The sequence below is a fragment of the Labeo rohita genome, chromosome 1 (genome assembly GCF_022985175.1).
Source record: "Labeo rohita strain BAU-BD-2019 chromosome 1, IGBB_LRoh.1.0, whole genome shotgun sequence".
In the NCBI taxonomy this organism is placed as follows: domain Eukaryota; kingdom Metazoa; phylum Chordata; class Actinopteri; order Cypriniformes; family Cyprinidae; genus Labeo; species Labeo rohita.
The window spans coordinates 25,899,997-25,918,469 of NC_066869.1; the positions used below are offsets into that span (position 1 = coordinate 25,899,997).

General features: G+C 36.0%; 1 protein-coding gene across 2 annotated transcripts in view; it reads right to left on the bottom strand.

Moving 5' to 3' along the window:
• Nucleotides 1-394: 394 nt before the first annotated feature.
• The window catches only part of arhgap10 (Rho GTPase activating protein 10), a 79,929-nt gene continuing 61,850 nt past the window's right edge, over nt 395-18,473 (bottom strand). Inside the window, exons 19-24 of one of the 2 annotated variants that reach the window (XM_051117332.1) lie at nt 18,231-18,369; nt 15,411-15,570; nt 6,308-6,412; nt 2,810-2,901; nt 2,338-2,407; nt 395-1,486 (exon numbers count right to left, since the gene is read on the bottom strand). In XM_051117332.1, coding sequence (XP_050973289.1) covers nt 2,379-2,407; nt 2,810-2,901; nt 6,308-6,412; nt 15,411-15,570; nt 18,231-18,369 — 525 coding nt within the window. In that variant the 3' untranslated portion in view covers nt 395-1,486; nt 2,338-2,378. The remainder of the gene's footprint in view (nt 1,487-2,337; nt 2,408-2,809; nt 2,902-6,307; nt 6,413-15,410; nt 15,571-18,230; nt 18,370-18,473) is intronic. The other variant, XM_051117322.1, reaches the window with a different exon arrangement.

An 18,473-nucleotide genomic window follows, 5' to 3' on the forward strand; every position in this document is an offset into this window, starting at 1 on the left:
AATTTTACTATAATTTAACGGGTTTCATGTGTGAAAGTGGCTGCTGTTTATCACTCACATGGCCAAGATTCCTATTAAATGAATGCAAACATTTATGGGAGATTTATAGGTTATACTAATCAGGTAATGAAGTTCTGAACTCATTAGACAAACTAAAGTTCTTCAGCAGTCTTTTTGACCTTGAGGGGAGCACATCTGCACAATTACGTTAACTGACATTAAGAAAATTACACACAATGTTATTTTATTTTTCATTAAACAACAGACATATCACAAATGTTTGAGCTTATTTCCCAGTAAGCACATTAGGGGATCCACAGAGCCCTGCAGCATATGGCTTCCATTATTTATAGACACTTAGTTTGGCATATAAATAAAAATGAAAAGCAAGATATAAGAATAAAACACTTTATTTATTTAACATTGATCAACAAAAGATTCAACATCAAAAAAAATGCCAAGACCTTTGCAGAGGTCATAAATCACTGTCTCAAATCACCACAGATACGCTCACCGCAAAGATATGAACCCGTGGAACAAAAGCTCTTAGAAAAATGAAAATGGTCTCATTAAACATCAGTCAAGTCCTGTTTTTTTAGGTTTCTGCAAAACGAATGTGGTAAACCTTAAAACTTCTAACCACTTGAAGAGGGAAAGTGCTTGGTTTTTAAGTTTTTTTCCATGAAAATAATTCTATGTGTACAACACAGATTGTAAGACTTGGCAATATTTGGGTTACCTTTTTGTTTATCAGTCTCCTCTTCGACATAACATTCAAACCTATATACAGAATGTGTCTCACATGCCATGCGTAATAAATTTAAGGCACAGCATCAGATTTAATCAATGCGAAAGATTTAATAATCGCATATCAATATCTGACAAGCACTAAATTTACGTCTAATAAGCGCTCTAGTGTTTCAAAAAACTGATAACGTTCACTGCACTGTCATAACGTTACATGTTTCCTCATATTTGCTAATTAAATGCAACTTGATAATATTAAATACAAAGATACTCAAGGCTTTTTTTTGAGTATTGAGTATACTAACGCTAACAACAACGCAAGCTACTTGGCTAAACTTCTAAGACATGCAATTTAAAAAAAAAAGGACAACAGTCACAACAGTCACGGATGCATATTTTCCCACGCAAATTTATATTTACATTTCCAAACTCTAAAAGAGCAGTCTCTTTGTATGTATACAGCACATTTTAGCTTATACTTGAACTTAATTCCTGTGCTATAGCAACATCTGTGTTTTTGGATAGAGTATATATTGTCTCTCGATGTCTTTAGTGTGGAAAAGGATGGAGAAACGACAAGCAGTGCCATTGTGAAAGAGCCGCCGAGACCATGGATACCATGTATATAAAGAGGATAGTTCTTTTCGGAGTTACAGTATCTCCACATAGTTTTCAGGGATGAGTCCTCGCTTTCCCTCCAGCACACCCTCCAGCCATCCGGGCTCCCTGGAGAGTGTCACTGCAGAGCAAAACCACGGACACATAGGTAAAAGTCTTACTGCAGCTCTTCTGTCACACTGCATGTCAGACAAGCAAGAACTCCTCATCGGATGGAAGACATTTTTTGTTATGTGGATAGGTAAGCATGGATGATGAATGTAAATTACACAATAACACAAGAAAGTTTTAAGAACCGCAGCCAATCCCTGACTTTTTATGCATTAGCGCTGTTCATTTTGGGAGGAAAATAAGCAGAACGCGTTCAAAATGTGTTAAACAGAGCTGAAAGAATTATTAAATTAGCCAAAGTGTTTAATAAGCAAACACGAGAGGTGGGAGATTTGTGAATAACAGGTGAAAAGCAATTTTTTAAGATGAGAACAGCAATGATTTAATGCAAGAGTAGCATTCAAAAAGAGATGTCTATACTGATGATACTAAGAACTGTGAATGTTAATTATCACTGCATACTGAGGATGCTGAGCATTGTTTTAGACATGAGCCAGGAAAGGCAGAGAAGTACTGAACCATCGATTGGTAATGTGTGCAAGCCTGCATGAGGTAGCGGTGGGATGTCCGTACAGGTAGTTACTATGATTTTGTCGAATGATAGAGGACAAGCTGTCATTTCAATAAATGTAATGCATTAGAAAACCCTGATGAATGATGAAAGGTGAATGACGTCCAGGCGAAAGACAGAAAATGGTGAAAAACACAAATTATGAGCTAAGGAACATGCAGACGTCAAAAAAATCATATATGAAGTCACATAAATTATGCAAACTGATTTCCATTCTCATATTGTAGCAAGCATGCATATAAGATTTGACATAAAAAGCCTTTCTTGGCTTTACTTTTAAATGCACATACTTTTAAAAAGGGCTTTCCATTGGGTTTTCATTTTTTTCACGTCAGCATTTCCTGCCAGGTGATGCTTTTGCTGGTTTAGATAATTTCATAGAATTGAGATTAGAAAATGAATTATTATTTGGGATGGCAATACACTAAAATTTCACATTTAAGTTCAGTTGACTAGCTCAAAATCATTTTTATTTGTAAGACGAGTCCAGGCTTCGTCTGAAGTTGATGAGATAATGGCTTCAGAAAAAAAGAGCTCTGACAGTGGTTATGGCCCTCATTTCCTTGTTATTTTATCTCTGTCTTGTTCTTGATTTTAGGGGATGTTAGACCCCCTGCCCCATTTCTCTCCCTGTACCTATGCTGATACAAGATCAGTTTTTTTTTTTTTTTTTTTTTTTTTTAGTGCTTGTAGGACCCGCCAAATCCAATATGTCTGTGGATTCGGGTGAGTGCCTGTGGCAGTGATAACGTTAACACTTACCGTCATGGAAGATTGCGCCAACCTGGAAAGAGAGTTCCGAATCGTGTTCAGCCTCACAGGGGTACACAGCCTTTGCTTTCATGAGGGTGACACTGAAAAATGGAGGCAATCAGTTAGTGGGCCTCTCGCTATTCGAAAGGGTGGGGATTAGGACACGACTTTCCATCTAGAAGTAAAGTGGACTTGGCGAAGTTATCAATGAAAGCAGTCTGCGTGATTAACGCCTGTCCGTAAAAATCCCAGAGCAGAGTGTTGAAGTAGAAGAGAAGGAAGATAGTCATCAATGAGTAGATATGATTTAAAAAAAAAAAAAACTGAGAAATTTTCAAGTAAGCTTTGACAGCATCCAGGCATATCCTGCTATTTATTACTTAAAGTTATTTTGGACTGGATTTGGACTACATCTAGAAAGCACAAAAGCATTTCCACACTTTCTGACCAATGAATTTCGACGTTTCTTTCCATGACTTGTCCAAACATTAATACTCACGGCATGCATATTTTAATAATCTTACAAAATACAGCACTTTAAAGTCAATTACACAATTTCCAATGACTTTAAAGAGGTAGTTGATCCAAAAATGAAAATTCTGTCATTAATTACTCACCTTCATGTCGTTCCAAACACATAAAACCTTCATTCATCATCAGAACACAAATTAAGATATTTTTGATGAAACCCAAATGTTTTCTGGCCCTGAATAGACAGCAACACAACTATCACGTTCAAGGCGTATCACGACGTACGCGTGTGGTGCTGCCCAGTTTCATAACATTGCGGCTGAAGCACTGATGTCACATGGACTATTTAAACAACGTCCTCACTAACTTTCTGGCCCTTAAACGTGTCAGTTGCGGTCTATGCTGGGTCAGAAAGCATTTGTGTTCTGAAGATGAACAAAGGTCTTATGGGTTTGGAATAACATGAAAGTGAGTAATTAATGACAATTAAAATTTTTGGGTGAACTATTCCTTTAATATTTGATTAATTTTCATGATTTTGAATCATTTTAAAGATTTGTTTTTATTTTTATGACTAGAAGTCAGTGTACCATCAGAATGATTTTAAAACGGACATTTCAAGGTAGATAATTAATAATAATAATAAAAATAATAATAACAATATTAATAATAATAAATAGAACTTACACATGGCTGCCTTAAAGATATTAATTTGTGACTTCCAAATGTATTAAAAATATTACTGTAATTAATGAAACCTTTAAAATTAATTGGGAATCAAAGGAATCAATAAAATCCTTGAAATTCACTAGGGCTACCCTCGACTAAAGATTTCTATGGTCGACTCGTTCACTTTAAGCATTAGTCAACTATTAGTCACACATTTATTAATAAACCATATAAATCATAATAATGAGCCTTTAATTGCCTACATAGCCTAATAAGCGCTTAAGCACACAAGAAAGCTTGCCACAGCACGCTGGCAAATATAATAATTATGAATTTGTCTGGGAAAAACAGCAAGGAGACTGCATTAACGTTTTAATAATTTATTGATTAACTAGCGCTTTCTTTGTTTTTGGCTTAGGAGATAAGTCAGCGACACTGACTTGTCATCTCTGCGGTAGTGATGTGCCTGTATACATGTGGATCACATAATCTGAGAATATTTGTTTTCTATTTGAATTGATTCATTTGAAAGCAGACATTTCACTCTCTATAGATATATTTTTCATGTCTGTAAGGCAAGTATACACAGAGTTTCACGCAAGTTCACAGAGACCAAAACTAGGAACTAAGTACATACTGTTTGCTTTTATTATTTTACAAAAGCGCAACGTTTCGTTGTTATTGTGAGTGCACAAAAATAAACAGTCTTTACATATTCGAATGACGTATTAGTTTTATCTGTATGACCAAAAATGACAGTTTTTTAAGGGCAAGCAACCGCATCAGCGCCTCCATCTGTCATGCAGTAAACGCGCTACTATTCAGCTTCCACACTTTGCACAGACACTTGAATAGCGCACATTTTTCTAGGTTAACATTAGATTGAGTGGCCATTTGAAGTTGCTACTACATACATCTTTCAGATGAAAAGCCATATTTGAGGTCGATGAATGATAGGTGAGCATTTGGATATCCTGCCTGATGTACTCTATTACCACACAGACCAGCCATTAACAATCTGTCAGTCACGGACTGCGTGACTTAGAAACTTCCTGCAGAATTTTTTTTTCTGCGACTAATAAAATTTTGGTCAACCAAGCCTCTTCTCGTCGACTAATGGTTAGTCAACTATTAGGGGGCAGCCCTTAAATTCACATTACTTTTTATTCCCTTTTGAAGATTTTATTAATTCCCATGAGCTTTAAATTATTATTTTTTTTTTCGATTACTTCAAAATGTATTGAAAAAAGCCATTGGAATTAATAAAATGTGTAACCTTCAATTGTTAATTTGGTAACACTTTACAATAAGGTTCACTAGTTAACATTAGTTAACTACTACATGACCTAAGAATGAACAATACTTCTACAGCATTCATTAATCTTAGTTAATGTTAATATCAGCATTTACTAATGCATTATTAAAATCAAAGTTGTGTTTGTTAACACTACTAATGTTTGCAAATGATACCTTATTGTAAAGTGTTAACGTTATTTCAATGACTACTCAAGATTTTATTTATTTTAATGATTTTAACAGAACCAGTATTTTATTACTGAGGAATTAGTAACATTGTTCTCCAGACTCTCTTCACTAACACTTAACACCATTCAATGCCTGACAGTCTGCTGAATGTTTAATATATTGCCTCATAACAATGTGTCCTAAAGTTAATACACGACCCAGGCAGACACCCAGAATGCAAAAAGTTACTGCTGGAGTTCTAAAAGAGATGTGCTCTTTACAACTGCAACACAAGAAAGACGTCATTCCTGAAGGGCAGTCATTTTTTGCCAACAGCTTTTTAACAGATTGAAAGACTTTAAATTGAATGAGTCTGATCACCTGCCACTAGGCATCACTCATTTTATAGGATGGAAAGTTAATGCATCTTTGTGTCTGGATCAGAACTATAGATCACTGCAATGGCCCCTGCCTGGAAAGTGTGAGACTGAGAGGAAATGTGTGTGTGTGTGTGTGTGTACAGGTGTAGAGTCGGAAATAGAGCTGAGAAAGTAGAGATGACAGAGAGAGAGAGGAGAGTTGTGCTGGCGTGTAGGAGGAAAGGAAAAGTTGGTGAGTGTGCGAGTCGGAGGCTAAACAATGACAGATGAAGACTTTGCGAGTGAGTGAATGCATGTGTGATTGAGTTAATAGCCTGAGGCTGAGAGCTTAAGTGAGACTTGGAGTGCAAGTGAAAGAATCAATGAGACGGTGAGAGAGAGTGTGTGGGAAAGGTTGAGCCAAGACCGGCCAAACTCACTTAAATTAACAGATTGGAACAAATTAATTACATGCTATGAGAAAGGGGGTGTGGATGAGTGTATAATACATGGTCTTCAGGGGACAAGTGTGTTTACATCTTACCTTTCCTCAGGTTTATTCTTCTCAGTTCCTACTGATCCGGGTTTCACCGGTGTAACTGAGGCAGGGGAGGCAGAATTCATCCATGAAGCAGTGGCAGTGCATATTCTGTGAAACAAAAAAATGCCACAGAGAATTTATACTGTACCATCCTCAAAGTAAAAGACGCCAATTTTATAAACCCTGTCAATATAAAAATGCAGCTCATGTTGTGACTGATACAGTCTGTTAAATTTCACAAACTGCATAATTTTAGGCTTCTAAAGTACTTTTTGAAGAGGTAAATCATCCATTTATGAACATCAGACACATAATTACACAACAAACAGCTGAGCGTCAGAGACAACAGAGAAGAGTTAAAAAACAGATAGACTCTGCAGCATTCCTCACACACAAACCCCTTCATCATTATTCCTCTTAGAGAGGCTGTGCTGCTCAGACAGACTCACAATCTCAGATAGGAAGAGAGAAGTGAAGGTTATAAAGAAAACTGCCCAACGTCCCTAAGAATCTGAGGGATTTAAAAAATGCAAATAATGCAAATGAGCACTTAAAATCAGAAACAGCCGACAGCAGGGTCAGGCAATGCAGGAGAAGAACTGCAGAAGTCAACATTAAATGATAACACTGCCACTCATAATAATTAATCGCGCCATAAAAAAAGTATTTGGAGTATATTGAAATAATATTTTCTGAACATATTTATTCAAATTACTTTTACTATTATCAGCAATTTAGGGGACATTGTGAAAATTTTACTTTTTCTTTGTTTAAGTGCTATAAACGGGTCCCGGGCCTCAGAGGACACAAGAGAGCAGTGGATTTATTGATTTATTTACTGTATATTACACTGCTGCCACACAGATCTAATATAAACACGCAATTTTTTTCCCCAGGTGTTTACCTTCACAGACATCTGTGTATATCATAAACCTGTGTGTATTTGACAGTTTAAGCGCAATAAGACATGAAAGATAACTTAGTTTAGTACTCACATGCCGTGTGACAGCCACTTTCTATGCGTGTTTCGGATGTGTGCGCTCAGAAGACCGTATATCAGAAGCTTAAACTAATACGGTTTAAAACGTATGATTTCAACACGAAAGACATGATAATTAAAACCAAACTATCTGACGTACGGGCTGAACAGCCCTATTCTGGAAAAAGGGGGCAGGGAGCAGCAGCTCATTTGCATTTAAAGAGACATGCACAAAAACTAGGGCATTTTTAAAAACTATAGGCATTTTTAAAATGATATAATAACGATCTGTGGGGTACTTTGAGCTGAAACCCCACAAACACATTCTGGGAAACTCCTAAGACTTATATTACATCTTGTAAAAAGTGTCATAATAGGTCAACTTTAAAAAGTAAGAAATTTGTTCAAATATGGCAGACAGTGGAATATTTGAGGTCTGTAAGATATTGACATTTTCTGAAAGTCTCATATACACACAAAAGGCTGCATTTATTTGATAAAAATATAGTAAAAACAAATATTATGAAATACTATTACAATTTAAAATAATTCTGTTTGATTTTAACGTTTAATTTATTCTCCTGATTGCAAAGCTGAATTTTTAATGAATTATTAATATGGATGTTGAAAACAGTTGTGCTGCTCAATTTTTTTTATTTATTTATGATTTAGCACCATGTCAGCAGCAATGGCTATATTCATAGCAAAAACAATTCATCTGCAAACAATTCAATCAATATCCTTTTAATAATGTTTACAACAATTTAACAGTTTTACCTAAAAAAACAATAATAATAATAATAAACAAATAAATAAACTAAAATAACAACTAAAATTATATATATATATATATATATATATAACTAAAATTAACAAAGATTAATAAAGTGTAATTAATATATTGTTCATTTTTTCATGTTAGTTAATACATTATCTAATGTTAACAAATGGCACCTTATTGTAAAGTGTTTCCATAACAATATCAACAAAAATAGTAATAATAATTATATAGTCTTTCAATCAACTATATGACAAAAATGATTTCAGAAGAAACCTTTTTAAAAAAGTTGCTGCTAAATGATTCTTTGATAAACAAAGTTCAAAAGACATTTTCTTCATATAAAATTCTGCAACATTATAAACATCTACTATCACTTTTCATCAATTTAAAGGAGAAGTCCACTTCCAGAACAATAATTTACAGATAATATACTCACCCCCTTGTCATCATCTTATCTTGCTCTCCCTGAACTCTGTGTATTCTGGTTCAGTTAGGGTATGTTGAAAAACTCCCATCATATTTTCTCCCTCAACTTCGAAAATCATTTCAAAATCATCCTACATCATGGCAGAAGTACTGACCCAGTCTTTACAAAGTAAACATGTAAGGAAGATCAAACACCCTTAACAAAAAAGGTAAAACAGCGATATAGAATGATTTTGAAGTTGAGAGAGTTTTTCGACATGCCCTAACTGTCATGAACCGGAAAAAAACAGGTCAAGCAGAATAAGACAAGACAAGACATTAAAAAGTATATTAATTGTATTATTTTTATGAAAATAACCAATCGTTTCGTTAAATAAGACCTTTCTTTCTCAGCTGGGATTGTTACAACCGCATTTGAGATTGTTTGAAGCCGCATTTAAACTGCATTTTGGAAGTTCAAAATCAGGGGACCATAGCAGTCCATTATATAGAGAAAAATCCTGAAATGTTTTCTTCAAAAAACAATTTCTTTACAACTGAAGAAAGAAAGAAATGAACATCTTGTAAATTTTGGTTCTGGAAGTGGACTTCTCCTTTAATGTGTTCTTGCTTTAAAAAACAAAAAAAACAAAAAAAAACATCTTATGAACTTCAATGTACTTAAAAATTTCACTTCGTTTTTCTTATTTATACATTACACATTATGCCATAAATACTCAAGAGAGCTAAACTTATCTGAAAAACTATGGATAACAGTTGAAACAAAGCCACACTCTTAATTGGATTTCGGTAGCACTGGTTTGGGAACTCTACAGAATGAAGACTCAAGAGAAATGTGTGTGCGCTGAAGGTGAGCGGAGTGAAGGACTTACAGGAGCAGGAATAGTGGCAGCACAGGGGCAAATGAGGAGAAGTGTAGTCCAGCAGGAGAGACAGAGGAACAGAGAAAGGGAGAGAAAGAGATATATATGTATAGTATGTACAGAGAGAGAGAGAGATGCAGTGATTTATGACTCTGCAGTGGGTCTGTAAGTCCTCAGCTGCTGCACATCAGCATGAGACTCCAGCAGCGCTGCAGTGCAGCAAATCCACTCATTAACCTCACACCAGCCACACACACACGCCTCACACCAGCCGTGTGAGTCCCAGCTAATACACCACACACGCTGCTCCATACACAACGTTCACGCTCACACACATTTCAAATCAAGGTTATGCTAATGGTGTTACATCAAACATCAGATGTCACCAGGGTAACAAGTCACTCCAGAAAAAAAAAAAGTGTTTACACACTCTTATCTCACTCGTCAAACTCTAAAGAAAAGCTAAATGAAGTGGAAAAAATGATAAATTCAATATGGTTGCCCTGGCAACCGGCAGAACCACAGGAAAATGGTTTGGCCCCCCAAAAAATGCTTTTACAATTACAACTAAGCTAAATCAAGAAAATCACAATCATTTTGAAATATTAAAAATAGCACTAGGCACAGAATTGCATATTACGTCTTATTTTTTGATCCTCAAATAAGGATCCTATTTGAAGAGGCACAAAATGATTTAAAACTAAACAAGGACTAAAAAACTAAACAAAACAAACAACACTGAATGACTTTAACAACTCAACTCCATATTTTGCTTACTGGTAAGCAATCTGTAAATAGCAAGCACATGCAACATTGGATATATAATGACAGGCTGCATGATGTAGCCTATATGAGAATGCATTTATATGCCCAAAAAATTCAAGATATGAAAAATCTGTATGGTTTTTGTATTATATTTGTATCATATGGTATAGTTTAGCAATATCACATGAGCAAAATGCTGTTTTTTTTTCTTCTGAATATCTGCATGATTGCAAGTGTGATACTGATTTTATACAACGATTCAATAAACAAGTAATATTATATTCTTTTCAGTTATTGTCAGTATTGTTTGTGTGCTCAATTTTAGAAGCAAAAGCAGTTCCAAGCAAAGCCACAGCAGAACTGGTGTGCATCTCTGAGCAACAGTGCTGCTTTTTTTACCGAATACATCCACATTTTTTAAAAGAATAGAATATAATTCCAGTGTTTCCTATCATAATATTATATTTTGTTATTCATTAAAAATATTTAAACGTATTATTATAATGCTGCTACTTCTTCTGATTATTATTATTTATGCAATGCTGAGACAAAATATTTCTTTCTAAAGCAATTTTTTGTAATGTCTATTTAATGCTTTTCTCATGCAACACAATAATGACTTTGATTTTTTGGGGGTCATTTGTTTAAAAGTAATCTGATCAGACTTTGGCCATTGGATTGGATGAAATCTTGAAAATGGGTTGAAAAACAAAAAATAAGGGATTCTGAATTTGGATCACAAAATCCAAAAATCCAAAGTGGATTAAATCCTCAGTTCAAAAGATTCAGTAAGATTGGGATACTTTTGATCCAAAAAAAAAAGTTTAAGTACAAAAATGTAATAAAACTTTAAAACTGGTCCAAAAAAAAAAAATACAATATTTTAACATGTAATAAATCCCCAAACAGCTGTCAATATCAAACAATAATATTATATTTAATTTAAAGTTTGTTTGTTTTTTCCACTGATTGTAAACTACATTGCCACAATCATCAGAGATGGACCAGAAGTGTTTATTTGTGTAAATACAAATGTAAAACTAGAATGCAAAACACTGGCATTTTTTCTCCCTATCCATTTGTTTTTTCCCCATCGCCAAGTCCCAATAAGGGCTCCACAGAGCACTAGTAATCCAGATTTGGAAATCTGAAAAAGTGTGTATCTGAATTAGGGTGATCTGATCCAATCCAATTTTGCTTTGAAAAACTGGCACAAAAGATCCTGGTTAGCAAAACATGGAATTTCCAAATCCAGATAATTCTGATCCAGATTACATTTTTTGAACAACTGAGGGGTTTTTTTTTAGCCAAAACTGATGTGCGATTAATTAGATCAATTACTTGGTGCATCATGTAAATTATTAAATTAAAAAAAAGGTAATCATTTGACCTGATAAGGGACAACACAAACTACAAAAACATATTTTATTACATAAACAGTTTATACATAGAAAAAAACTTACATTTTCAATCCATCAAAATATCCACCATTAGCAGCTATTACAGCTCTGCATAATCTGGGCCTAGATTCATTGTATTCTAAACTTAATTGGCAATTAATTGTTAAAGCTATTAAGGTGCTGACCCAAAAATCTTTTAAAAACCTGGGCAAAGTTTAAACCAGTAACCAGGCATCACAGCTGGCAAAGAGGGATGTCTGACTTTGACATGTATATATTGCCATTATTATGTAATCAAAATGAAAATTATTATTGCTGCTCTTCAATGATAATGTCAAGTTACTTTTAATGTATTTGCACCAAAAAATGATAAGGATTTATGCTGATATGGTCCAAAAACACACTTTGCCAGGGGCGTTTCCAAACTTTTGGAGAGCAGTGCATGTTTTGCTATTCTTTTTATAGTTAAGCTTTAACTATTTGTGAACTTTTCGGATCACAAGTCGTCAAAGCTCAGTAAATATTGGTCACAGACACAGAGATTTACTTTCAATTTCACTAAAATGTATTCACTAAAAACTCATGTTTTCATGCCATTTTAAGTCTTATTTTGAAGTAACAAAGTGGTTATATCTAAGTGTGTGAGTTGTTTACTTACTTTTTTTAATGTCTTCCCATTAATACCATTATATTGTTCATTTAGACTGATTCACGAAGATGGAATGTGCATGAACACAAGAGGCAGGATTTATCGCATGAACCGATCACAGCCAAACATAACCAGTCATATCCAATCATAACACGACAGAGGCATAGCCTCCTCTTACATGACTTTCCCCCACTCATTCTCAGTTACCCCCCACCGAACTTACGGCATGCTTTCGGGGGTCTGTTAAAACTCAATGGGCTCAGGGGAGGCGAGAGAGACGTGGATCCTCAATGTAACTTTACCTGCTGGTGTTGCTGTCAGACAATGCGTCTTCAGAAAAATTAGTGATTTACCCACTTTTAAATGTTTTGTAATGCTGGTATGTTTTATTTTTGTACTACAATTTTTTTTCTCATCCAATGTTTTGAGGAAGCATTGCCTCCTCAGAAGAAGAAAACAGCCCTGATAGATACCGGTCTCAGGGCGCTGCTGACACTTTTGCATGTATATATGCAAATACAGATTGATCTAAGGATAACAACTTTCCAAATTATGCCAGTTAGGGATATGCCTGATTAAAGAAACAGTCTGTGCCGCACTACATTACCTCCCTTAACAAGTCAAGAACACAAAGAATGTCTAAACAATTACACAGTGATCATCACCTGTCAGCAACTAAAACTTCATTAAGTGTGACAAAGCACAATCCAGCATTCATCTCAACTAGATATCTACTATAGCATCACTATGATCTATGCTCTCCTGCTTCAAGGCCAGGAGCTGAGAGATTTACAGATAAACAGGTGACAACCTTGTGACATATGGACAGGAGTAGCTCTGTAAGCGACAGCGCCCGCTAGAAGGGTAAACAAGGCGAACATCTCTCTGTGTCAATAGTGTTTACGGGGTAGGGCCGTGGCCACCTGTCCCTCGGACAAACAGCAGGCAGGATTTACAGGCGCACAGGGAGCCGCTTCCTCTGATGGCAGAGAGTGGGAAACGGCAGGGAGAGAAGCAGAGGGTTACATAAGACCAGCGCCGTCTGCGCACAGGACTGCAGGCCAAGAAGAGAGAGAGCAGCATGTGCTCAAAGAGTAAGAGTAACTCTAATGTATAGGGGAAAAGGGGAAAGTGAGCACATGAGTGGTAATTAAGTAATGAAGGGGCTGCAGGATCAAATGGTGGTTGTTGGGTTGTGGAAATGAGTGAGAACAAACTCTATTCGAATTTGGAGTGGACTGGTAGCAACAGTGAACAGATGTGTGGACACAGTGTTTATTACCAGGTGACTCTGCAGAATGTGGTGGGCCCCTATTAGGATTCAACACAAGAGCCCCAGACAAACACACAGCATCTGAAGGGCTGTGAAAGAGCTGAGAAACCAGAGGCAAAACCTCTGGCAAATAACACTGGCACAGCATAAGACTCTCAGCCGGAGAACTAACTCAAGTTGACAAGCACAGGCTTGATCTTAGAAACAGAGCACACACACACACACACACACACACACACAGGGTTGAAGAAATGGCCAGGTTGTGGCTTCAATATAGATTAGATTAGATTAGCACTGACCAGCCTTATTTTAGTATTATTCATATACTATTATAGTTTTTTATTATTTCAGTTTTACTTTTTATTTATTTTCAGTTGATTTTAAAGGGGTCATCGGATGCCCATTTTCCACAAGTTGATATGATTCTTTAGGGTCTTAAAGTCCCCCTGTAGTCAAAAATTGTATCCCTTAAAACTGAACTTTGATCATCAAAATGACATATTTCAATGTTTTTTGTTGTAAAAAATTTTCTCATGCCTTAAAACAGCCTAAATGTAACTCTACCCCCCCCTCGCCTCATTTACTATATGTGGATCTATGAATATTCAAATTAGCCCCGCCCCATGCAGTCACACCAGCCAGAGCCCTGTGATCCACTAACTAAACTGTAGTAAACGCGATATAATGGCGAAACATGGATAATGACTGATAAACTATGTTTTTGCTAGCGGACAACTACAGTGGATACTGTAACATTTGTTAAAGTTACTAACTTGACGATGCTGTGCCCTCAAAATGCCTTGAAGGCTCGAATGCAGCCTAGTTTGTGATTCCAGTTCGCGCCCGCGAGCATATCCGAGTGAAGTGCAGACGGCAATGCGGGAGAGGTGCGTCTGACTCCGGGCTACTTTTACACTGTTGCCGCGGGTTATTTTTCAAGTTAGCAGTTAGCGCCTAGCGGTTGTGCTCTATTAAATGCTCTATTTAATGTTTGGTTTTGTGCTGAAAATCCCATTGGTATATGTTGCATGCTAATGATAGGAATCTATCCTTTGACGTGATTAGTTACTTATTTTGTGACGCATTTCTGGGAAAGCCTTTGGGAAACTACAGTTTTAAGGAGAAAACAACATAAAAATCTTGATTTTCACTACAGGGGGGGACTTTAATGAAAAGTCTATAATATACTTTGGGTAAAAATTCTCAACGGTTGTGTAAAACAACACCCTTTTTACCTTGTCAAAATGAGCTCTGCAAAAATCATCCCATTCTGAGGGGTTGTTCCTTTAAATGTAAATGAGCTCTGCTCGCCCCGCCCCTCTTATCTCTCTGTGGAGTGACTAGCCTGTTTACTTTAGCCCCATTTAGCGTGTTTAGTCGAGAAACTTGCTAACTAGCACTTTACTAGAAAAGGTGATTGCAGAGATTCATAAAAACACCCTTATACTCACTTCTGCTGTAAGTGAAGCTGGATCACAAATGATTTGCACAAACATAGACGCATTTATGTAGATCGGGAGGCGCATTCCCTTCAGAAACAAATGTAATCCACTGCATCTTCAGTGGCTCAGATGTTGGGAGTACATGACGACCACTATGTTCATTATTACATCCAGCAACACAACACCTCAATCGCTCAATCTGAGATATTCTTGTCTAACTTACATCCCTGCTCCGGCATCGAAACAATGGAGGTCGGACTGTTACAGCTGATCTGAGGTAAGACGCTCATGTCAATCAACTATTGTGGGAGCGGCCTCTGTCAGTGTGACGCCTGACGCCATTCTTAGATTGGCTATTCTGCACAGTGTTATATTAAGAATTTTTTTGTGGTGTATTTTGTACTCATTATATGTTAAAATGAACTCATGAGTCTAAATCACATGACATTGCCTTTTCATATTTGAAACACTTGAGAAATACTTATTATGACATATGTTTTGGTGGAAAGGAGAGTCTTTGCTACATACCCAGTGCTCTCTGGCAGGGATGTGCTAATGGTGGCGTGATGATTCTTAGATTTCTCAGGGGGCGTTCCAGAGGCATTCGAAGACTGGGAGGAGACCGACTCATTGCTGCCCACTGATGTCTCATCATTAACCAAGGCTGGATTCTCAGAGGATGGAGAGACTGTCAGAGCAAGGGATCAAGCAGCAAGACACAGAAAGAATGGTAAGGTAAAAATAATGTGCAAAAGACAAAAAGAAAAGACAACATAATGAGAGAGAGAGAGAGAGAGAGAGACCATTTTTGACATCGATTCAGACTATTAATGAATACGTTATGTGAATACTCCATAGAAATGAGCTTTCTAAGTAGAAATGAGAAATGAGCTTGGCAAGTCTGTGTGTGTGCATGTGTTCAGATGTTTGGTTGTATACAAAGTTTCGATTAATCAAAATTTAATCAAAATTAAACAAAGTTATGCAAACGTGTAAACCTTTTTTTTTGTCTTCATGTTGGTTTTCACATTCAAGAGTTTCAAACAAGTTTTTCAAGTGTAAAGATTCAAATTGCACCTTCTATCAAAAATCTTGAGGTGATGTTTCTATCCTTTTCTCATCCTTTTGCATTCTTCATGCCTTTGTAGAAATTAATTGACATGTTTTATTTTTGAAACTGACAGGTTGTTTTGGTTTTAACACTTTTGTGTAGCCAACTAACATGACTGCTGCCATATACATTTACAAGTCTACGAGGTAATATAAAAGTTTGTATATTTTAACAACAAAAAATACTTGCATTAAAGTCACTTTTATACCCTGTTCGGTCCTATAGTATTTTACCAATGTACCCTACCAGTCAAAAACTGTCAAGTTTTTGAACAGTTAGATTTTTAATGTAAAGAATTTTGTAAAGAATTCTCTTTTACTCACCAAACCTGCATTTATTTGATTCAAAATACAGCAAAATAAGTAATATTGGGAAATATTTAAAATAACTGCTTTCTATTTTAATATATTTTTCCTGTGATCAAAGCTAAATATTCTGCATCATTACTCCAGTCTTCAGTATCACATGATCCTTCAGAAATCATTCTAATATGCTGATTTGCTGTTCAAGAAACATTTTTTATTATTGTTAATACTAATATTTGAAACAGTTGAGTACATTTTTTCATAATTTTTTGATGAATAGGAAGCTCCAAAGATTTTTTTAAAGGAAGAAATGATAGAAATGACAACTTTCATTTTGCAAGGATGCCTTAAAATGATCAAAAGTGATAATAAAGGACATTAACAATGTTACAAAAGAATTCTACTTCAGATAAATGCTGTTCTTCTGAACGCTCTATTCATCAAAGAAGCCAGAAAAAATTCTACTCAGCTGTTTTCAACATAATAATAAAAATAATAATCATTTTTTGAGGAGCAAATCAGAATATTAGAATGATTTCTGAAGAATCACGTAACTGGAGTAATGATGCTAAAAACTCAGCTTTGAAATCACAGGAATAAATTACATTTTAAAATACATTTATATAGAAAACAGTTATTTTAAAAGTAAAAATATTAAAATTTTTTACTGTTTTTGCTGTACTTTGGTTCAAATAAATGCAGGCTTGGAAAAGAGTTCCTTAAAATAACATATAAAAACTTACTGTTCAAAAACTTTTGACTGGTAGTGTATACTGTATAAAGTATAGTATTTAACTGCTCATGCAATCACATAAGGGTGGCCACACCAAGTTTTACATATCCCACACAAAACTAATATGCACAGAGGTCCATTAAACTTGAAAACGCTGATGGTTTGGCTTTTTCATGAATCCACTATGAATGCACAAAGATACAGTTTTCCACCTTAGCGTGTTTATGTTGGCAGTTGCAACATCCTCTTTCTATAGAGATCTCTACTAAACAAATAACCAGTGTTTACTATCTTGTGTGGAAAAGTGTGGTTAGTCTGACCCTGAAAACTGCAGCGTTTTCAAAACCCAACACTTCTTGGAAAGCTCTGCGATGTGCTAATTCACTTTGTGAAAAAGCCAATACTAGTTTGAGTACACCTGCACAGCTTTAGTGTAGAAGTACAAGTAAAGACATAAAAACTTCATAACCGTTTAAATGAAAAGTGAAACTGGAGATACGGTCTGTACTAAAAATAAAAATCCTTTCTTCAAAAACCAAAGGATAATCCTGCATCGATCCCAGTCTGACATCATTCCCTGTTGGGGGGGCGTATCAAACCCAAATAGAGAGTTTAACACTGGGAGACACATTTCTAAGCAGTTCGGGGCCACTAAGGCATCAGTTATCCACCTAAATATGGACTGGCAAACTACATCCTGTAGCCCAGAGTGACAATGGATAATCAGCATGTTTCAGCAGAGCATCACATCTGATTGCTCAGTGTGCAGTAGTCTTACATAGTCATGAAGCCTCACTGAGAAAAACGGTCAAACTCCATGTGGAAATAAACTGCAAATGGACTGCAGATGAACTGTAAAACATGGTGATTTTACCACCAGGATTATCCAACTGAACAGTTATATCTATGAATTGCTCTATCTCTTTAATATTAAAGAAAAAGTAATGGTTTAATAATTTATATATTATATATTATATATTGTATCTCCAGGCTCAGATGGAATCTGCAGACTTTCCAGTATTTTCTGTCATTTTGGTGCAATATGTATGAGAGTCTGTGTGAGTCTGCTTATCTTTACTTTTCCCTATATTCTGCTAATACAGGCTCCACGTATTTGAGAGCAAAAATGTGTGGCAACTATTATTCCTTGTGGTGTTTCTCTGACCTTATAGTGCTTAAAGCTGATTAGTGTCTCATACCTGTTTGAATATCCATCACCTGCGGGTTGTATACAGCCAGCGGGCGATTCTGCCGGCTGAGCCTCTTGGACTGTCTGGTTGGCGCAGAGAGGGGTGTAGTTCCTAAGGATGGAGAGCTGCTTGGAGCATCCCCGAATATCTAAAGAACAAAAAGTTAGTGGGATTTGCTGGCTAGACAGCGTTGTGTAAAAATCAAAGTAAACAGTCTGTTTAGAGCCGATGCCTGCGGAGAAAAGATGATTA